Here is a 17,974-nt window from a genome sequence, read left to right on the forward strand (position 1 = left end):
TCTTTATCTTTCTCTGGTTGAGTTTTGATCAGCAAGCCATCCAACGTAGGTCAAATGGGTACCATCTACAAGTTTGGGGGTTCTCACATGCCTCCCCCCTATATCAGACCAGCTGGCACCTTCTCTCTCAATTCTAGTCCCAGTGGGTAGTTCAATTTTTATGGGCTCGGGATACACAAGTCTCCCTAAACTTCAGACCAGTCAGCCCTTCCTCTTCTCTTTCTTATCTCCAGGCCGATGGGTGCTTATAGAACATGGTCGAACTCAGTCCATTTCTTCATTGCTGCATTTCCCACACTTTCACTCACAAGTAGACCAGGTTGGTCACCAGTGAGTTTACAAGCCTACTCATGTGTTCCCTTTGAGTTTCAGTCTTGGAAGGGGGTTTACTCTGATGGGCTGACTTTTCTTGCGTTGATGACTACCAGGTGAACAGCTTGCTTGATCTTGTAACAACCCAACAGTGTTATTTTTTTTTTGTTGTTGTTGTTTCCTGCTGGTCTTTCTTTCAATAAATATTTTCTGTTGCCTTAGCTGCTCCTTTGAAGTGTGAATGTATGTCCTTTGAAGTGTGAATGTCCCTTCTCAGAAGGTTCCCTTCCATCTTGTTTTGATGCTTTCTGCATCATTCAAATTCTCCAAAGAATCTTTCAGTATTATACATTGAGGCTTGAATTTTTTTCTCAGTTCTCTCAACTTGACAAATGCTGAACCTGTCTTCTGTCTTAGTTTTCTAACTCCAGATCTTTGTACATTTCATTATAATATTTGACTTTGTCTTCTTGAGCTACACTTTGAAATTTTCTATCAGCTCCTTTACCTCCACATTTCTTCCTTTTGCTGTAGCCTGTTTCCACTGGAAAGCAAATTTCCATCCCTTCTGATATCCATTTTGGACTTTTCTTTCTTCCTGGTCTTCTTAATGATATTTTGCTTTTTTCCTGAATGATGTTCTTGATATCATCCCATAACTCTTCTGGTTGCTAGTCATTAGAGTCTAATGCATCAAAAATGTTCTTGAGATAATCTCTAAATTCATCTGGGATATATTCAAGGTCATATTGTGGCTTGCTTGGATTTGTTTTAATTTTCTTCAGCTTCATCCTGAATTTGCATATAAGCAATTGATGGTCTGTTCCAAGTTCTACCCATGGCCTTGTTTTGACTGATGATATGGAGCTTTTCCACCATCTTTCCACAGAGGTAGATATTTGATTTCTGTGTATTACATCTGGTGAGGTACATGTGTATGTTGTTGTTGCTAGATGCCATTGAGTCAGTACTGACTCATAGCGACCTTCTGCACAGCAGAATGAAACACTGCCTGATCCTGGGCCAACCTCACTATTGTTGCCACGCTTGAGTCCATCAATGCTGCCACTTGGCCAATCAATCTTGTTGGGGGTCTTCCTCTTTTTCTCTGACCCTCCACCTTACCAAATATGATATCCTTCTCCAGCGACTGGTCCCTCCTGACAATATGTCTGAAGTATGAAAGACGAAGTTTAGCCATCTTGGCCTCCAAGGAGCACTCTGCCTGCACTGCTTCCAAAACAGATCTATTGGTTCTTTTGGCAGCCCATGGCACTTTCAATATTCTCCTTCAACACCATAACTCAAAAGCATCAATTCTTCTATGGTCTTGCTTATTCACTGTCCAGCTTTTGCATGCATGTGAGGTTATTGAAAATACCATATGTATGTGGTTGTTGTTGTTAAGTGGTTGAGTCGGTTCTGACCCATAGAGACCCTGTACAGGGTTTCCAAGGGTGTAAATCTTTACAGGAGTAGAAAGCCTCATCTTTCTTCCATGGAACGGCTGTTAGTTTCAAACCACTGACCTTAGGGTTCGCAGCCCGATTCGTAACCACTACACATAGTCACCTTTTATGGTGTTTAAAAAGGTATTTGCACTGAACAAGTCATTGGTCTTGCAAAATTCTATCATGTAATCTTCAACATCATTTCTGTCACCAAGTTCAAAATTTCCAACTACTGATCCGTTTTCTTTGTTTCCAACCTTTGCATTCTAATCACTAGTAATTATAAATACATGTTGGTTACATGTTTGATCAATTTTAGACTGGTAAGATAGGTAGAGTACTTCAGTTTAATCATCACTAGTTTTAGTTGTTGGTGAATTAACTTGAATAATAGTGGTCTTCATTGTTGTTGTTGTTAAGTGCTGTTGAGTCGGTTCCATAGTGATGCTGTATAGGGTTTCTGAGGAGCGCCTGGTGGGTTTTCAACTGCCAGCCTTGTGATTCAAACTGACCTTAGGGTCTGGCACATTATCCTGCAGTGCTCCTCTGGGACTCCAGTTGTCCTTGTAGTCATACAGATATTACCCTGTGATAGACAGCGTTATACTACAAGACAGATCACGAAATGTTCTTTTGGATGATGAGTGCTACACCATTCCTCTTTAATTTGTCATTCCCTGTATAGTAAACCACATGATTGTCAGATTTAAAATGGTCAATACCAGTCCATTTCAACTCATGAATGCCTAGGATATCAATGTTTATGCATTCCATTTCATTTTTGATAACGTCCAATTTTCTCCGATTCATATTTCATACATTCTATGTTCCAGTTATTAATGGAAAGACACAGCTGTTTCTCCTCAATTTAAATTGTTCCCCTTCAGTAAATTAATGTCCCCAAAGCTTTACTCCATCTGTGTCATCATGGTCCATTCTTCTTTGAGGAGGCAGCTCTTCCGCAGTCATAGTTTGGTTGCATTCCAACCTGAGGGATTTTTCTTCTAGTGCCATATCTGACAGTATGCTGGTGTTCTTCATGTTTCAATATTCAGTATTCTGGTGCTGATAGTGTTTCACTGCTACTTATAGTTTTTCATTGGGTAAACATTTGGAAGTAGTCCATCTCTCCTTCTGAGTCTGTGTTAGTCTGATTGCTTAGCTAAACCCTGTCCACCATGAGTCACCCTGCCAGCATTCAAAATATCTGTGGTATAGCTTCTAGCATCATAGCAACACACAAGCCATCACAGTGTGACAAACTGACAGATGAGTGGTGTTACTGGTATGTTATTATAGGGCTCCATCTTGATTTACTTCTAGCATTTTTTAGTATGTTTCTTTTTATAAAAAAAGTTCTTAGTGTTACAATATACATATGCAATTTACCGTGATTGGTTGACTTTAACATGTTATCACTTTGAGGGAAGTGTGGACACCTTATTTCTATATAGGTCCCTCTACCTTTCCAAAAGGTTCGCTATGGGTCAGAACTGACTTGACAGCACTTAATAACAACAACAATCTTCCCTAAAGTGCTCTGGTAGTGCAGTGATTTTGAATCGGGCTGAGAACCTCAAGGTCAGCAGTTCAAAACTACCAGCTGTTTCACTGGTGAAAGATGAGGTTTTCTGCTCCTGTAAAGATTTATAGCCTTGGAAACCCTGTACAGGGTCGCTGTGAGTTGGAACTGACTCCACGGCACATAACCACCACCTTCCCTACTTTTAACTATCATCCTTTTGAGTGTCATATGGACTCAGTGCTAGGCATACACCTATAGGAAGAGCAGCAGATGTCACTATTATTCAAATTTCTGCACTAACCACTAAAACCAGTGATGTTGAAATTGAAGAAGTCTACCAAATTCTGAAGCCTGAAATGGATCAAACATGCAGTCAAGATGTATTTATAATTACTGGTGATTGGAATGCAAAGGTTGCAAACAAAGAGGAAGGATCAGTAGTTGGAAAATATGGCTGTGTTGATAGAAATGATGCTGGATATTGCATGAGAATTTTTCAAGACCAATGATTCATTCATTAAAAATACCTTTTTAAAACAACATAAAAGATGATTATAAACATGGACCTCACTGGAAGAATGCACAGAAATCAAACTGACTACATCTTTGGAAAGAGATGATGGAAAAGCTCCATATAATCAACCAAAACAAGGCCAGGGGCAGACTGTGGAAAAGACCATCAATTGCTCATATGCAAATTCAGGATGAAGCTGAAGAAACTGAAAAAAAGACCAAGAGAGTCAAACTATGGCCTTGAATATGTACCTCCTAAATTTAGAGAACATATGAAGAATAGGTTTGATACATAAGACACTAAAGACCGAAGACTTGTGTAATGACACCAAGAACATCATACAGGAAGAAAGCAAAAGGTCATTAAGAAGACAAGAATGAAAGAAAGAAGAGACTCTGAAACTTCCTCTCTAGCATAGTGATGCTAAAGCAAATGGAAGAAATGAGGAAGTACAAGAGCTGAATAGAAATTTTCAAAGGTCAGCTTAAGAAGTCAAGTCAAATATTATAAATAAATGTAGAAAACCAAAAGGGAAGAACATGCTCAGCATTTCTCATGCTGAGGTAACCAAAGGAAAAAATTCAAGCCTCGACTTGCAGTATTGAAATATTCTCTGGATAAAATATTGCACGATGCAGAAAGCATCAAAAGAATATGGAAGGAATACAAAGAGACACTATATCAAAAAGAAACTGTTGATATTCAACCATTTTAAGACGTAGCATATGATCAAAAGCCAATGATATTTGAAAGAAGTCCAAGATGCACTGAAGGCATTGGCAAAGAACGAGGCACTGGGAATAAATGGAATACAAATTGAAATCTTTCAACATACAGATGAAGCAAGAAATTTGGATAACAACTACTTGGCCAATTGACTGGAAGAGATTGGTATTTATGTCCATTCCAGTGACATGTAACCCAAAGGAATGAACAAATCATCTGACAATATCATTAATATCCCATGGAGTAAAGTTTTACTAAAGATAATACAAAAATGGCTGCAACCATACATTGACAGAGAACTTCTAGTGGTTCTAGCCGGATTCAGAAGAGGACGTGGAATAAAGACATCATTGCAGACATCATCTGGATCTTGGCTGAGAGCAGAGAATACCAGAAAGATGTTCACCTGTGCTTTATTGACTATGCAAAGGCTTTCTATTGATGGATCATGACAAGCTATGGACAGCATTGTAGAGAATGAGTTTCCAGAACACTTAATTGTGTGGAACCTGCACATAGACCAAGAGGGAGTTTTTAATAGAACAAGGGAACACTAAATGGATTTCAATTAAGAAACGTGTGTGGTGTGTGTCAGGGTTGTATTCTTTCATAATACATATTCAATGTGTATGTTAATCACATAATCCAAGAAGTTGAATTACATGAAGAAAAATGTGGCATCAAGATGGGAGGAAGACTCATTAGCAAGCTGTGATATGCAGATGATACAACCTTGCTTGCTGAAAATGAAGTGGACTTACTGATGAAGATCAGAGACCACAGCATTTAGTATGGGTTGCATCTCAATGTAAAGAAAACAAAAGTCCTCACCACTGGATCAATAAACATCACCCATATAAATGGTGAAAAGATTGAAGTTGTCAAAGACTTCATTTTGCTTGGATCAGCCATCAGCACTCCTGAAAGCAGCAGTCAAGAAATCAAATGACATATTGCATTGCACAAATCTGCCACACAAGACCTCTTTAAAGTGTTGAAGAGCAAAGATGTCAGTTTGAGGATTAAGGTATGCCTGATCCAAGCCATGGTATTTTCAATGACCTCATATGCATGTGAAGTTGTACAGGGAATAAGGAAGTCTGTAGAAGAATTGATGCATTTGAGTTGTGGTGTTGGCAGAGAATATTGAAAGTACCACGGTCTGCCAAAAGAACCAACAGAGCTGTGTTGGAAGAAGTACAGTCAGAGTGCTTCTTGGAAGTTACAGTGGCCAGAGTTTGTCTCTGATACTTTGGATATATTACCAGAATTGACCAGTCTCTGGATAAGGATATCTTGTTTAGTAAAGTGGAAGCTCATAGAAAAAGTGGAAGTTCCCCAACAAGATGATTGGCACAGTGGCAGCAACAATGGGCTCAGGCTCAGGCTTAGCAATGATTGTGAGGTTGGCTCAGGACTAGGCCATGTTTCGTTCTGTGTGCATAACGTCACTATTAGTTGGTACTAACTTGATGGCACCTAATAACAACAACATTGAGTCTTTTGTATAATTTCTGTTTCTTTGCTGGTATTTCCTTTTTTCAAGAAAATTTATAAATTGCTTATTGAAATATTCTTATGACTACTTTAAAAGCTTTAAAGTTAGATGCTTTAAAATTTGATTCATTTGTGTTGATTTCAGTTGTTTGTCTTTTCTTATTCAAGTTTTGGTGGTCATTGGCAGGTTGGTTTTTTGTTTTGTTTTGTTTTGTTTTAGTGTATCCTGGGCATTTGGACTATTGTGTTTGTATAGTCTGGGTCCTATTTAATCTTTTATTATAGTGAATATTTGCTCTATTTAGGTTTATCACATTGGTTCAGACCCAATTTTGGTTTGAATAACTATTTAATTTTCAGTTTTGCGGGGTGCTATGTTATTCTGCTTGCTTAACTAGCACCATGATAGATCCCTGTTGGTGCTATCTAAGAGAGCCAGATGAGTTTCTCTAAATTCAGTCTCCTGGTGCCCCTAGGTGGGAGAAGGGATCTGTGGCCTGTGGAGCAAGAGCTGCTTCGACAGTATCCCTCTTACCAGTGCTACCTGGTTGCCTGAAAATTACATCAGATTATGTTTTTGAGAATAATTTGTAGTATTTGGTATAATCAGTCTCATTTTCAATTGTATTTGAGCCTAGAGAAACCTCTGACTAGATCCAAACTTGCCCCAGAACTGTAGTCTGACCTACTCCTTTGAATATACTTTTTCAGTGTGGTACTTGTTCTGAAGGCTAGATTGTGTTACACTGACTGTCTTTGTCTTTGTGCCTTAGGGAATTTAAGCAAGAGGGAGAGATTCATGATAATTTTGACTCTGGATATGAGGTCTGGAGGATTGTGGGCAATATGGCAAACTGTTTTAGGAGGCCCAACCCAACTGGCTTCATCAAACAAGAGATTCAGAATGATTGTATATAATGTGGATATATGAGTATTAGGAAAGAGGGGAAAGGGAAGTAGATGAGTTATTTAGTCTAATTTTTCAGGCCCCAATGATAAAGTGGGACATACATTATTTTGCCTAAAGTTGATTCTAACAGGTGAGAAAGGTCAAGGTTGTTCAACAATAACCGACATTTCTTGGATGCTGATTGTGAGTCAGGTTCTATATTCAGCATTTGGGGGCATTATTTAATGATTAAAGAAGTTGTAAGGCAGGTTCTGTGTTAATCCCACTTCATCAGATGAGAAAACTGATCACTCCAAAGCATGTGTATGTTTACCACTTAGAACTTCAGTTTCTGTATACGTTAAACAAACAAACATAGTAAAGTCTTTCCTTCTTTTCTTGCAGGGTGTTAAAGGCGATCAAATGAGACCACTTGTCTCATTTTGTGCTCGTGAATGTGGTAGATGTTAGTGTTTACAGAACACTTCTCAACTCCCTTAAACGGTACTTAAATCTAAACCACAGGAAATCCTACCTGAGGCAGGTCCTAAAGGCTCTTTTAAAAAAAATCCTAGTTGGACTTTTTCTGTAATGGCAGAAGTTGGGTTTTGTTCTGGACCAAAGTTTACTGAGCTAAGTGGAGGTGATTCTTTGCAGTAAATGGCATGAGTTGTGGGAAGGATTCAAACACGCAGATCTACAGTGATGTGAAGGCAATCATAGGTGTGTGTGTGTGTGTGTGTGTGTCCATTTGTCTGCCACTCTAACGATCAGATTATAATCACTCCAGACACATACGCATGACGAGAATCCTCGATATCACGAAAAGCTAAAAGAAGCTGGGATGACACACACTGCAGACGCAGTGCTTCCGTTCTCTTCCCCCCACTTCAAGCCCCCGCTTTGGGCAGTGGGACCAGCTGCTCAGGTGTGGGGGACGCCAAGAGGACCATGGCTGGGCTTGGCTAGTTCCTTACGTCCAGGCTTCCCCCGCTCATTACCGAGTGGAGTCTCCCAGGCTGCGCCCCCTTGCTCAGGAGCTATAAAGTCCCGAGTCCAACAGTTGCTCCTACAGTTCCCTCGGAGCCACCAAGCTCGTTGGTTCTCCTTGGCTGAGCTCCCGCTGCTGCTCCGAGGAGGACGCGATTGGTCGCTGCCTCCTCAGCGTAGAGCGAATTTGCCCACTAGCACTCTCGGTTCGCGCCTCGGAGAGAGGTAAAAACGGTCTTCTGCCTTTTTTCGGGCAAGCCAGCGCGAGGTATGGCGGGCGAACCAGCGTTCCAGCTGCTGCGGGGTGAGAGCCAGCGGGCGCGTTGTCTGGGGAGTGGGCATCAATCCCTGGGCATCCCGAGGGGACACTCTTGGATAACGGGTTTCCCTTGGCGCAGTTGTTAATGCACCACTAGCAGAGCATTCGGTCCCCTGCGGGCTCCCTGGGCGCCCCTCGCCACCCCCCGCGACCACACCCTGGATTGCGGCGTCCAACCCTTGCCCGCAGGGATCATTCGGTATCAATCGCACTCGGCAGAAATGCTGGCGATTTGTAATACCAAAGGGAGAAAGTAATGAGGATTTATCTGGGGAGGAAAGGTTTGATAACGGTTGGCGCTTGGCGCGCATTTTGTGTGTCTGTTTTGAGGATGGGCAAGGTGTTAACTGTTCAAGCTTCTGATTCTGTATCCAGTGCTGGGGAATAAGAGTGGAGTAGTGTGGTGTGGGGGGGAAACAAACAAAACAAAACTGAAGTGAGTGTGTATAAGAGCGTGTGTGGTCACAGCAAGAGTAAGAATAAGGCGGTAACGTAGTCGGAAGAGGGGCTGAACAGGATTCCCCAGCGCCCCACCGGCACTGCTTGGAGCCTCTTCTAGGTGAGTAGCGCACTTGTCTCTGCTGTGGTTGAGAGGTAAGGGAAACTGGGGGGTAAGCTGAGACTTCCCAAACCCTTAGCAGTACGGGCAGTGATAGTGTGGGGCACCAATGTCGACTCAATTACCCCTCGGGCTGCACCAAACTCTAAACTGCCTCTGTGGGCACCTCATCTTGTCTGTTCCGATTCCCACTGCTCCAGTCCAAATCAGGTATAACCCAAGGCTTCTCAAAGCCCCACCTTCAGTCTGTTTCCTCCCTTTATCGCAACACCAAAATTCTTGCGCCTCATATTCCTGATTTTGCAGCTATAATTACAGTGGCAGAGTTATAGTAAATTTCTCCTTCCTATTGAGCCTCCACCTATACTGTTTCTCTATTTTCATGTGTTTTATTATCTCCGCTTTACAAATCAGGAAACTGTGGTTCAAGTGTTTCTCAAAAGATTGTAGTGAGGATTAAACAGAAAAGTTTGGGTTTTTTAAAGGCGCGACCCGCCCACCTTTCTCGATTTTTTGTGCCTCATTAACTCTGGTTCACAAACTGCCATATCTGATGTATATGCCTGGTGGGTAACTCAGCTAGAGTGGAATCATGACCCCACCCCATATATGTATGTTCTCCCAGACATAGGATGTTCTTTCTGTTTCCTGTTTGTGTTGCAGAGTCGACCTGCGGCAGAAACCCCCCGTGGTCTCCATTCCGGAAGCGGCTGACCAGGTAGACACCCTGACTCCGTGCTGGGTTGGGAACCTTGTCACTCACTCTCTCTTTTTACTTCCCTAGGCTATCCCTACCAGCGCCTAACTCCTGGAGAAGTTGTGCTCGCGTCTCCCGGTCCATTCTCCGCCATGGGCAACTGCTGCTTTGGCTTCAAGGAGCGGCTGATGCGGCGGCTGAGTCCTTTGCCCACCCTGCTGATCATCCGCGCCTTCATGCCCCAGAGAAGATGCAAAGATTACCGCGTGGTGGTGCTCGGCTCTGCTGGCGTGGGTAAGAGCGCGCTGGTGCAGAGATGGGTGCGTGGCACCTTCCGCGACAACTACCTGCCTACCATCGAAGACACCTATCGCCAGGTGATGAGCTGCAACAACAACGTGGGTGCCCTGCACATCACTGATACCACTGGCGGTCACCGCTACCCGGGCCTGAAACGCCTTGCCATTGCCAAGGGCCACGCATTCATCCTGGTCTACTCAGTCACCAAGAAGCAGACCCTGGAGGAGCTGAAGGCCTTCTATGAGCTGATCCGCGAGATCAAAGGCAACAACATGCATAAGTTCCCGATTGTGCTGGTGGGTGCCAAGTGTGATGAGAATCGCCGCGAGGTGACCCTGAGGGATGGAGCCGTCTACGCCCTGGAATGGAATTGCGCCTTCGTGGAGACCTCCGCCAAGACCGATTTCAACGTGAAAGAGCTGTTCTTCATGCTGCTGAACCACGAGAATAAGCCCGCTGCCTGCCTCCAGATTCCCCAGAAGAAATCCCAGAAGACCTCTGAGAAGGTGCTTGGCAAGTGTATCATCATGTAAACCCCCAGTCTAATGAGCCCAATTTGCCTCGACTTGCCTCTCTATTCAGTGTGCAGATAACATGGACTAATCCCAATGTAACGTGTCACCTGTATATGATTGATTTTGTGCTGTGATTTGGACTGTAACAATTAGGTGTCAATAAATGTCTCCTGTAAGTTAATAATGTTTCATTTTCCCAAGTAAGAGAATTCAAAGTGTTAAAGCCTTGACATATGAAGAGAAGAAAAAAGCAGCGATGCAGTTTAAGAATAAGATATGGACAGATCGACTTTAGGGAAATGTTTCTAAATGAAACCAAATGAACTGAAAGTTGCTATATCCCTTGTAACCCTATTATTGTGTATTACGTTTAAACGTTTCAAAATCCTGTCAGACATATTCTTTCCATTGTGTATTTAATTGTTAAGAAATGTATTTTGAAACAAAAGCTTTGACAAATTGCTGTGAAAACGTATACTAAACAAAAAATAAGTGAATATTCTGTAACTGATTGTGAGGTGGGGAAAAGGAAAATTGCAAAAGTGGAATGTGCTTACCAAAGATGTGTCGGTTGTTTTCTGAATCACTTAAAAATGTTTAAAAAAAATAAGTGTTAACAGTTCTGTGACTTAATAAAGCTACCCCTGCATGCAATCCACTCTATTAATTTCTTTTTCACATGAAAACCACGGCAATAAAACAACAACAACAAAAACTGCAACAAACATCCATTGCATAAAAATTTAAACCACACCTGATAAAGATTTCTAATAAGAATTTCACACAAGTATGATACTGCCCTCTTGAAATTAGTCAATGCAATCTTCTTAGGGGTCCCTACAGTGCAGAACTAATTGGTTTGTGTTCATAACCTTTACTGGACTGACATCCAGAATATCAGACATCTTTGAAGAAGAGCCTCTCCATGTTACTGTCATACATATAGTAGGTAAACAACAAGAAAACAAATGAAACCATTGTCCTAGGGCCATAGTGACCCTACAGAGCAGAGTAGAATTACCCCTATGGGATTTCCAAGGCCATAATCTTTACAGACTCCCACAGAGCAGTTTGAACCAGCGACCAAGTAAAAGGCACATCTCAAATTTAGGATGCTACAGAAGCCTTTCTTTAAATGCTGGATGCAGGGGGTGAAGAGGGAGGATGCAAAGTAATGGAAGATATGGGTGGGATTTGAAATATTTAAAACTTTAAGAAGTTTTAAATAGGATTAATTTTATATTTGACCTTTTTTTTTTTTTTTTTTTCCGAGTAAGGAAATACATATTCCATGTCCTTGTTTTTGAGGTTTCTTGTTTTTTGTTTTTGCTTTTACAATTTTAGTGGAAGCTCTTAATCTGGAGTGGGAAGGGGGAATTTCCATATAATATTCTTCAAAAATATTTAGCCATTTCTGTGTTTCTTAAGATAGTTTCTTATCATTTCATTATTGGAAAGATGTATACTCTGAGAAGGGATTATACTACTAGAAGATACTTAAGTGGTGTATTATAATTTGAAAAATAATTAGCTAAAGTTCCTAATGGATAATTATTTTTCTAAAGGAAAAATACCCTAACTTCACCCTTCTCAGAATTTTCTTTGCAAATTGTAACTTATTTATTGTTGCTCCTTGCAGATGAACAATAACATTACTAAGGGTTTTAGTGGCAAATATTAAGCATTAGAAAAGGACAAAAATATTTTTAATGTTTTAGGTAATGTTTAGCAAAAAATAAGAACAAGATGATAGCTAACATTGTCTACCTATATGCCAGTGTTCTATACTATAGCAAACATTTATATAATATTCCTATGTTCCAGATAGTATTTAAATTTTATATTCACAATTAAATGAAGTGGATACTGTTATGCTCATTTTGCAGATGGGTGCACTGATAAGCATTAAAAACTGGTAAGCTTTAAAATTAGTAAGTGGCAGAGCCAGGTAGTCTATGCTGGAATCCATGATTTTGACCACTCTAGGATATTGTCCTGGTGTGGCATTGTGGGTTAATGTGCCAGACTGCAAAGCCATTTGAACTGCAAGATCGGTGGTTCAAGCTCAGCAGCTGCTCCTTGGAAACCCTATACAGGGTTGCTATGGGTCAGAACTGACTTGATGGCACTAAACAAAAACAACAGGATACTGTCTCTCTAAGGTGATCATCACAGGACAAAGAAACCAACTTTCTGTTCTCTTTATTATAAAAGGATGAAAAGGGAAGCTTCCACAGACCCTCCCTAAAATCCACTGGGAGCCAAAGAATTAAATCAATAATGACAACAGGTGAAGGATGGCTTTAGAAATAGGGAAGAGAAGCACTTTGCATGAAGAGTCAGAAAAGTTTTCCCAGAACAGGTCACCTTACAGGAATCTTTTAGGTCTAGTGTTGTAGTTGATGTTGTTAAGTGTCATCAAGTAGGTTCCAACCCATAGTGACCCTGTATAGGGTTTCCGGGGAGCAGTTGGTGAGCTTGAACCACCAACCTTACGATTCAAACTTTGCAGTCTAGCGCATTAACTGACAGTGCCATGTCTAGTAGGAGTTGGTTTAAGAACCCCTGGCAGTCCAGTAGTTAATAGCAGTTCAAACCACCAGCAGCTCGGCAGTAGAAAAGTGTAGCAATCTTTACAGGCTTGCTTCTTTAAAGGTTATAAACCCTACCCTATATGACTCTATGGATTTTGGGGTTTAGTAATTGGTTTAGCTGGGGCAGATTGGGTGAGGGAAAGAGAGGAAGACAGTTCAGACAGAGCAGCATGTAACCAAGTTCTGGGCAAAGTGTGGGCTGAGATTTTTTTCCAGAAATGAACAGAGCAAATTATGGAAGATGAACCTGAAAAGTTAAAAGTTAGAATTCATCCTTTAGAGATAATATTATTGTTGTTAAGTACCATGGAGTTGGTTCTAATTCCTAGTGATTTTGTATTGGGTTTCTGAAGAGCAAGAGTGGCTAGTAAGTTTGAACCACTGACCTTGGGGTTCAAAGGATTTAGGCAAATTTGATTATATTTGCATTTTTAAAAGATTGTTCTGGAACTTCTATGGAAGATGTTGTAATGGGAAAGCAGGTAGACAAACTAGCTTAGGAATTAAAATAGTCCAGGAATAAGGTATTAAGTAAATAAATGTTTTAGGCATGGAGACAAAGGGTTGGATTTGAGAGCTATTTTAGTAGAGAGACTAGCAAGAGCTATGGGGTTTGGGAGAGGAAAAATTAAGGTGATTGCCTGGTTTCTCAGTAGGATCCCAGGATGGAAAAAAATATATATGTATTTTTCTTCCACTGGATGAGTTGTAGGGGCATTAACCAAGTTGCATGAACCAAATTACGTTAACCATGTATGTATGGATAATGTTACATTTTGAACAAAATAATTACTAGGACAGTCAAGTAGAGTTTCCAATGAGGAATTGGGCTGGGATTGGGGATGGAAGACAATTGGCTATGAGTTTTCATTGGTGAGGTTGTGGTGGTTGGAAAAAAGAGAGAACAAGATATAGGATTTAGGAGAGAATCCTGAGGTACGCAAGGTCTTAGGAAGTTGCCCATAAAAGGAAAATGGGAAGGACTCTTTGATGTGTTCAAAAGAGAGAAGGAAATGTGCACTATAAAAATACTTAAAAATACTCACAAAGACATGAGTTCAAGAAAAAGCATAGGGTCAACCAGAGCTTCTCTACCCTCCATCCCCACCTCCAAATAGAATAAAATAAAGATTTGAAAATGTTGCTCAGATTTAGCAGTTAGGAGACATTTCTGGTTTTAGCCAAAATGGAGTCCCTCCCATTCCTTCCCTCAAAAAACTAAAAAACTCTGGATATAACAAAAAGTAAAGGAAAACAAAGGTGGGGGCAGTGACAGACAAGAGGACTGCCTTGGAACTGCAGGACTTGAAAAATGATTTGTTGGTAAGCTCCCAGGGTTTCCTTATTGTCTCTGAGTTATACTCAGCAGGGCACTGTAGAAGCCTCCAGCCAAAACGCCAGCAGGCACAAACAAAAAAGCTCCCAAGAAAGCCAATCCCCCTAGTTGAAGGACCAGGAAAAGAGTAACCTACCAAGAGAAATTCTTTTTGACAATACCCTCCTTACTCCAGACAAATACCAATGGGAAAAGCTCCTTCCTCCACAGGGTGCTGATCTCTCATCCAGCACACCCAGCCCTCAGAAGCAGGCAGGTTGTAATACTCTGATCTCTCTGCTTGGTGCTGTTGGTGCAGGGCAGGCCAGAGACAAGTCCTCTATTACCTGCAAATGGAGTGGTATCAATGGAGTTGAGTAGGAAGCTAATGCTCAAATATCCCTGCCAAGCGAGTGTCAGTGGGTAGCTGAATCTCTATTTCCACCTAGCAGCAAGCAATTTAAATGAGGTGGTGCAAAGCAGAACCCCATGTCATCATGATGCAGTGAGGAGCTAAGCCTCAACACACCTGGTACCAATGAAATTGAATGAAGCTGTGCAAGGTGGAACTAGTTTTTACTCTACTCCATGACTCAATCACTAGGGCCCAGTGTGAAGCTGAGCTTACACCCCTATGTGAGTCTGTGACCCACTTTTGCTGGGAATGTGTCAGTAGGCCTGAGGGAGAGCTAATCTGACACTCTGTCCTTCTGCAAATAGGTAGTATGAGTAAGCAATCCACTTTTACTGGAGTGGTATTGGTGGAGCCTACAGCGTGCTGAAAATACACATCCACCTAGCTTTTGCATTACATCTCAATGGGGGTATGTCTGCTAAAAAAAGATTAGGATATAAAAATCAAAACTGGCCAGGGTACAATAGAAAATTACTCATCATAACAAGAACCAGGAAAATCCCAACTTGAATGAAAACAGAAAATCAACAGACACCAACACCACGATGAATCAGAGTTTGGAATTATCTGACAAGAATTTTAAGGCAATCATCATAAAAATGCTTTAGCAAACAATTAAAAGAAATTTTAACAAATGAAAATACAAAAACTCTCAACAAAGAAATAGAAGTTATAAGATAAGAATCAAATGGCAATTGTTGTTGTTAAGTGCCAGCAAATCGGTTCCGAACCATAGCGAACCTATATAAGGTTTTTGAGGAGTGACTGGTGAATTTGAACCACCAACCTTGAGGTTCAAACCGGCCTTGTGTCGAGTGCTTATCATACAGCTCCACACCTGAAAAATACAATATCCCAAATGGATTCAACAACAAAGATGAGATAAGAAGATAGAATCAATGAACTTGAGGATAGATCAAAAGAACAAGAGAGAGAAAATAGACTAAAAAGTAATTAATAGTCTCATGGGATTGTGAGCTGTAGAGACCAAAGTTCCAATATTTATATTATCGGTGTCTCAGAAAGCGAAAAGTGCTGAAATAGTATTCAAAGAAATAATGGCTGGAAGACTTAAGCATACAGATTAGATTCGAGAAGTTGAGTGAATCCTAAATAAGAAAAAGTCAAAAAAAACAACACCTAGATACATCAACACCTAGTTGTTGTTTTTGTTATTGTGTGCCGTGGAGTTGGTTACAACTCATAGGACCCTGTGCAGGGTTTCCAAGGCTGTAAATCTTTACGGGAGCAGAAAGCCTCATCTTTCTCCCGCAGAACAGCTGGTAGTTTCGAACTGCTGACCTTGCGGCTCGCAGCCCGATTCATAACCACTACGCTAACAGAACACCTAGACACATCATAATTAAACTTAATGCAATTGAAAGACAAAGAAGCCTGGAAAGCAGTCAGAGAGAAACATTGCGTTACTTATAAGGGGACATCATTCTGAATAGCAGTAAATTTTTTTATCTGAAACCATAGAGGCCAGAAGAAAGTAGCATAACTTTTACAGCACTGAAAGTAAATCAAAAAACTATCGACCATGAATTCCATATCCCAAAACAAATATCATTCAGGAATTATGAAGAAATAAAGACATTAAAAACCAAAGGTAAACTAAGAAAATGTTCTCGTCAGTAAACCTTCTCTAAAAGAATGGCTAAAGGATGGTCTTCAAACAAAAAGAAAATGCCAACAAACGTGGCATTAAATTTCAGAATGGAAAAAATAAGTGTATAACTAGAATGTAGGTAAAAATAATAGACTGCATTTCTCAAAAGTTCTTTCTTAAATAGCTGTCTTATTGACCTAAAATTAATATACCATACAATTCTCCAGTTTAGAGTATTTTAAGTGAATTGTAGCATTGTCCCAGAGTGACACAACCATTCCCACTAGCTAATAGTTTTAATTTTAATTTTAATCACTTGAAGAAAAAAGAAACTTATACTCATAATTAGTCCATTTTCATTGTTCCCTCAATATGTGGCATTTTGCATTTAAGTACAGTGGGTTCTAGGTTCAACCACTGTATTAATACTTCCTTTTTTATGGTCAAATAGTGTTCCATTCACCAGCTGGATAGTTAATTTGCTTACACTTTTTGGTTATTATGAATAAAGCTGATATGAACATTCACATACATGTTTTTATTATGTTTTCAATTTTTTAGCGTATAACTAGACGTGAAATTGATAAGTCATATGGTAAATCTATGTTAAACATTTCAAGAAACTGAGAAAAACTGTTTTCTAAAGTGGCTATGGAGTCTTTGTGTGGCACTGTGGGCTAATGCGTCTGACTGCAAAGTTGTTTGAAATGCAAGGTCGTGGTTCAAGCTCACCAGCTGCTCCTTGGAAACCCTATCCAGGGTGGCTATGGGTCTGAATTAACTCTTCAGCACTTAACAACAACAAAGTGACTACATCAATTGTCAATTCTACCAGCAATGCATCTGGTAGCATAGTGGTTACAAGTTGAGCTGCTAATGGAAAGATCAGCAGTTCAAATCAATTACCTGCTCCATGAGAGAAAGATGAGACTTTCTGTTCTACACTCCTCCAAACCACCACTCGTCTGTCAGTTTGTTGTACTGTGGTGGCTTGTGAGTTGCTGTGATTCTGAAAACTATGCCACTGATATTTAAATACCAGCAAGGTCACCCATGGTGGACAGGTTTCAGATAAGCTTCCAGATGAAGACAGACCAGGAAGAAGGCATGACGAACTACTTCTGAATATTTAGTCACTGAAAACCTTATGAACAGCAAGGAAACACTGTCAGATAGAGTGCCTGAAAATGAGCCCCTCAGGTTGGAAGGCACTCAAAACGCGACTGGGGAAGAGCTGCCTCCTCAAAGTAGAGTTGACCAGGATGACGCAAATGGCACAAAGCCCATGGGAGAAAAACACACGGGACCTTCATTTGCTGATGGGGCACAATTCAAAAGGAAGAGAAACAGCTGTAAACATCCATTCAAAATCAGAACATGGAATGTACAAAGTATGAGTCTGGGAAAATTGGAAGTTGTCAAAAATGAAATGGAACACATAAACATCAATATCCTAGGCATTAGTGAGGTGAAATGAACTGGTATTGGCCATTGGAATCTGATGACCACACGGTTTACTATGCCGGAAATGACAAATTAAAGAGGAATGGTGTGACATTCATTGTCAAAAAGAACACATCCAGATCAGTCATGAGGTACAATGCTGTCTGTGATAGGATAATATCCATGCTCCTACAGGGCATAATAATACCACTATTATTCAAATTTATGCACCAACCACTAAAGCCAGTGAAGATGAAATAGAAGAATTCTACCAACTTCTTCAATCTGAAATTGATCAAAC

General features: G+C 40.6%; 1 protein-coding gene across 1 annotated transcript; it reads left to right on the forward strand.

Annotated features, from left to right (window-relative positions):
* Nucleotides 1-9,631: 9,631 nt before the first annotated feature.
* Nucleotides 9,632-10,312, forward strand: DIRAS3 (DIRAS family, GTP-binding RAS-like 3). The gene has a single exon (XM_006862422.1). It carries the CDS (start codon nucleotides 9,632-9,634, stop codon nucleotides 10,310-10,312), a length of 681 nt encoding a protein of 226 aa, XP_006862484.1.
* The last annotated feature ends 7,662 nt before the right edge of the window (nucleotides 10,313-17,974 follow it).

This window comes from Chrysochloris asiatica, unplaced genomic scaffold (genome assembly GCF_000296735.1).
Source record: "Chrysochloris asiatica unplaced genomic scaffold, ChrAsi1.0 scaffold00048, whole genome shotgun sequence".
Classification (NCBI taxonomy): Eukaryota; Metazoa; Chordata; class Mammalia; order Afrosoricida; family Chrysochloridae; genus Chrysochloris; species Chrysochloris asiatica.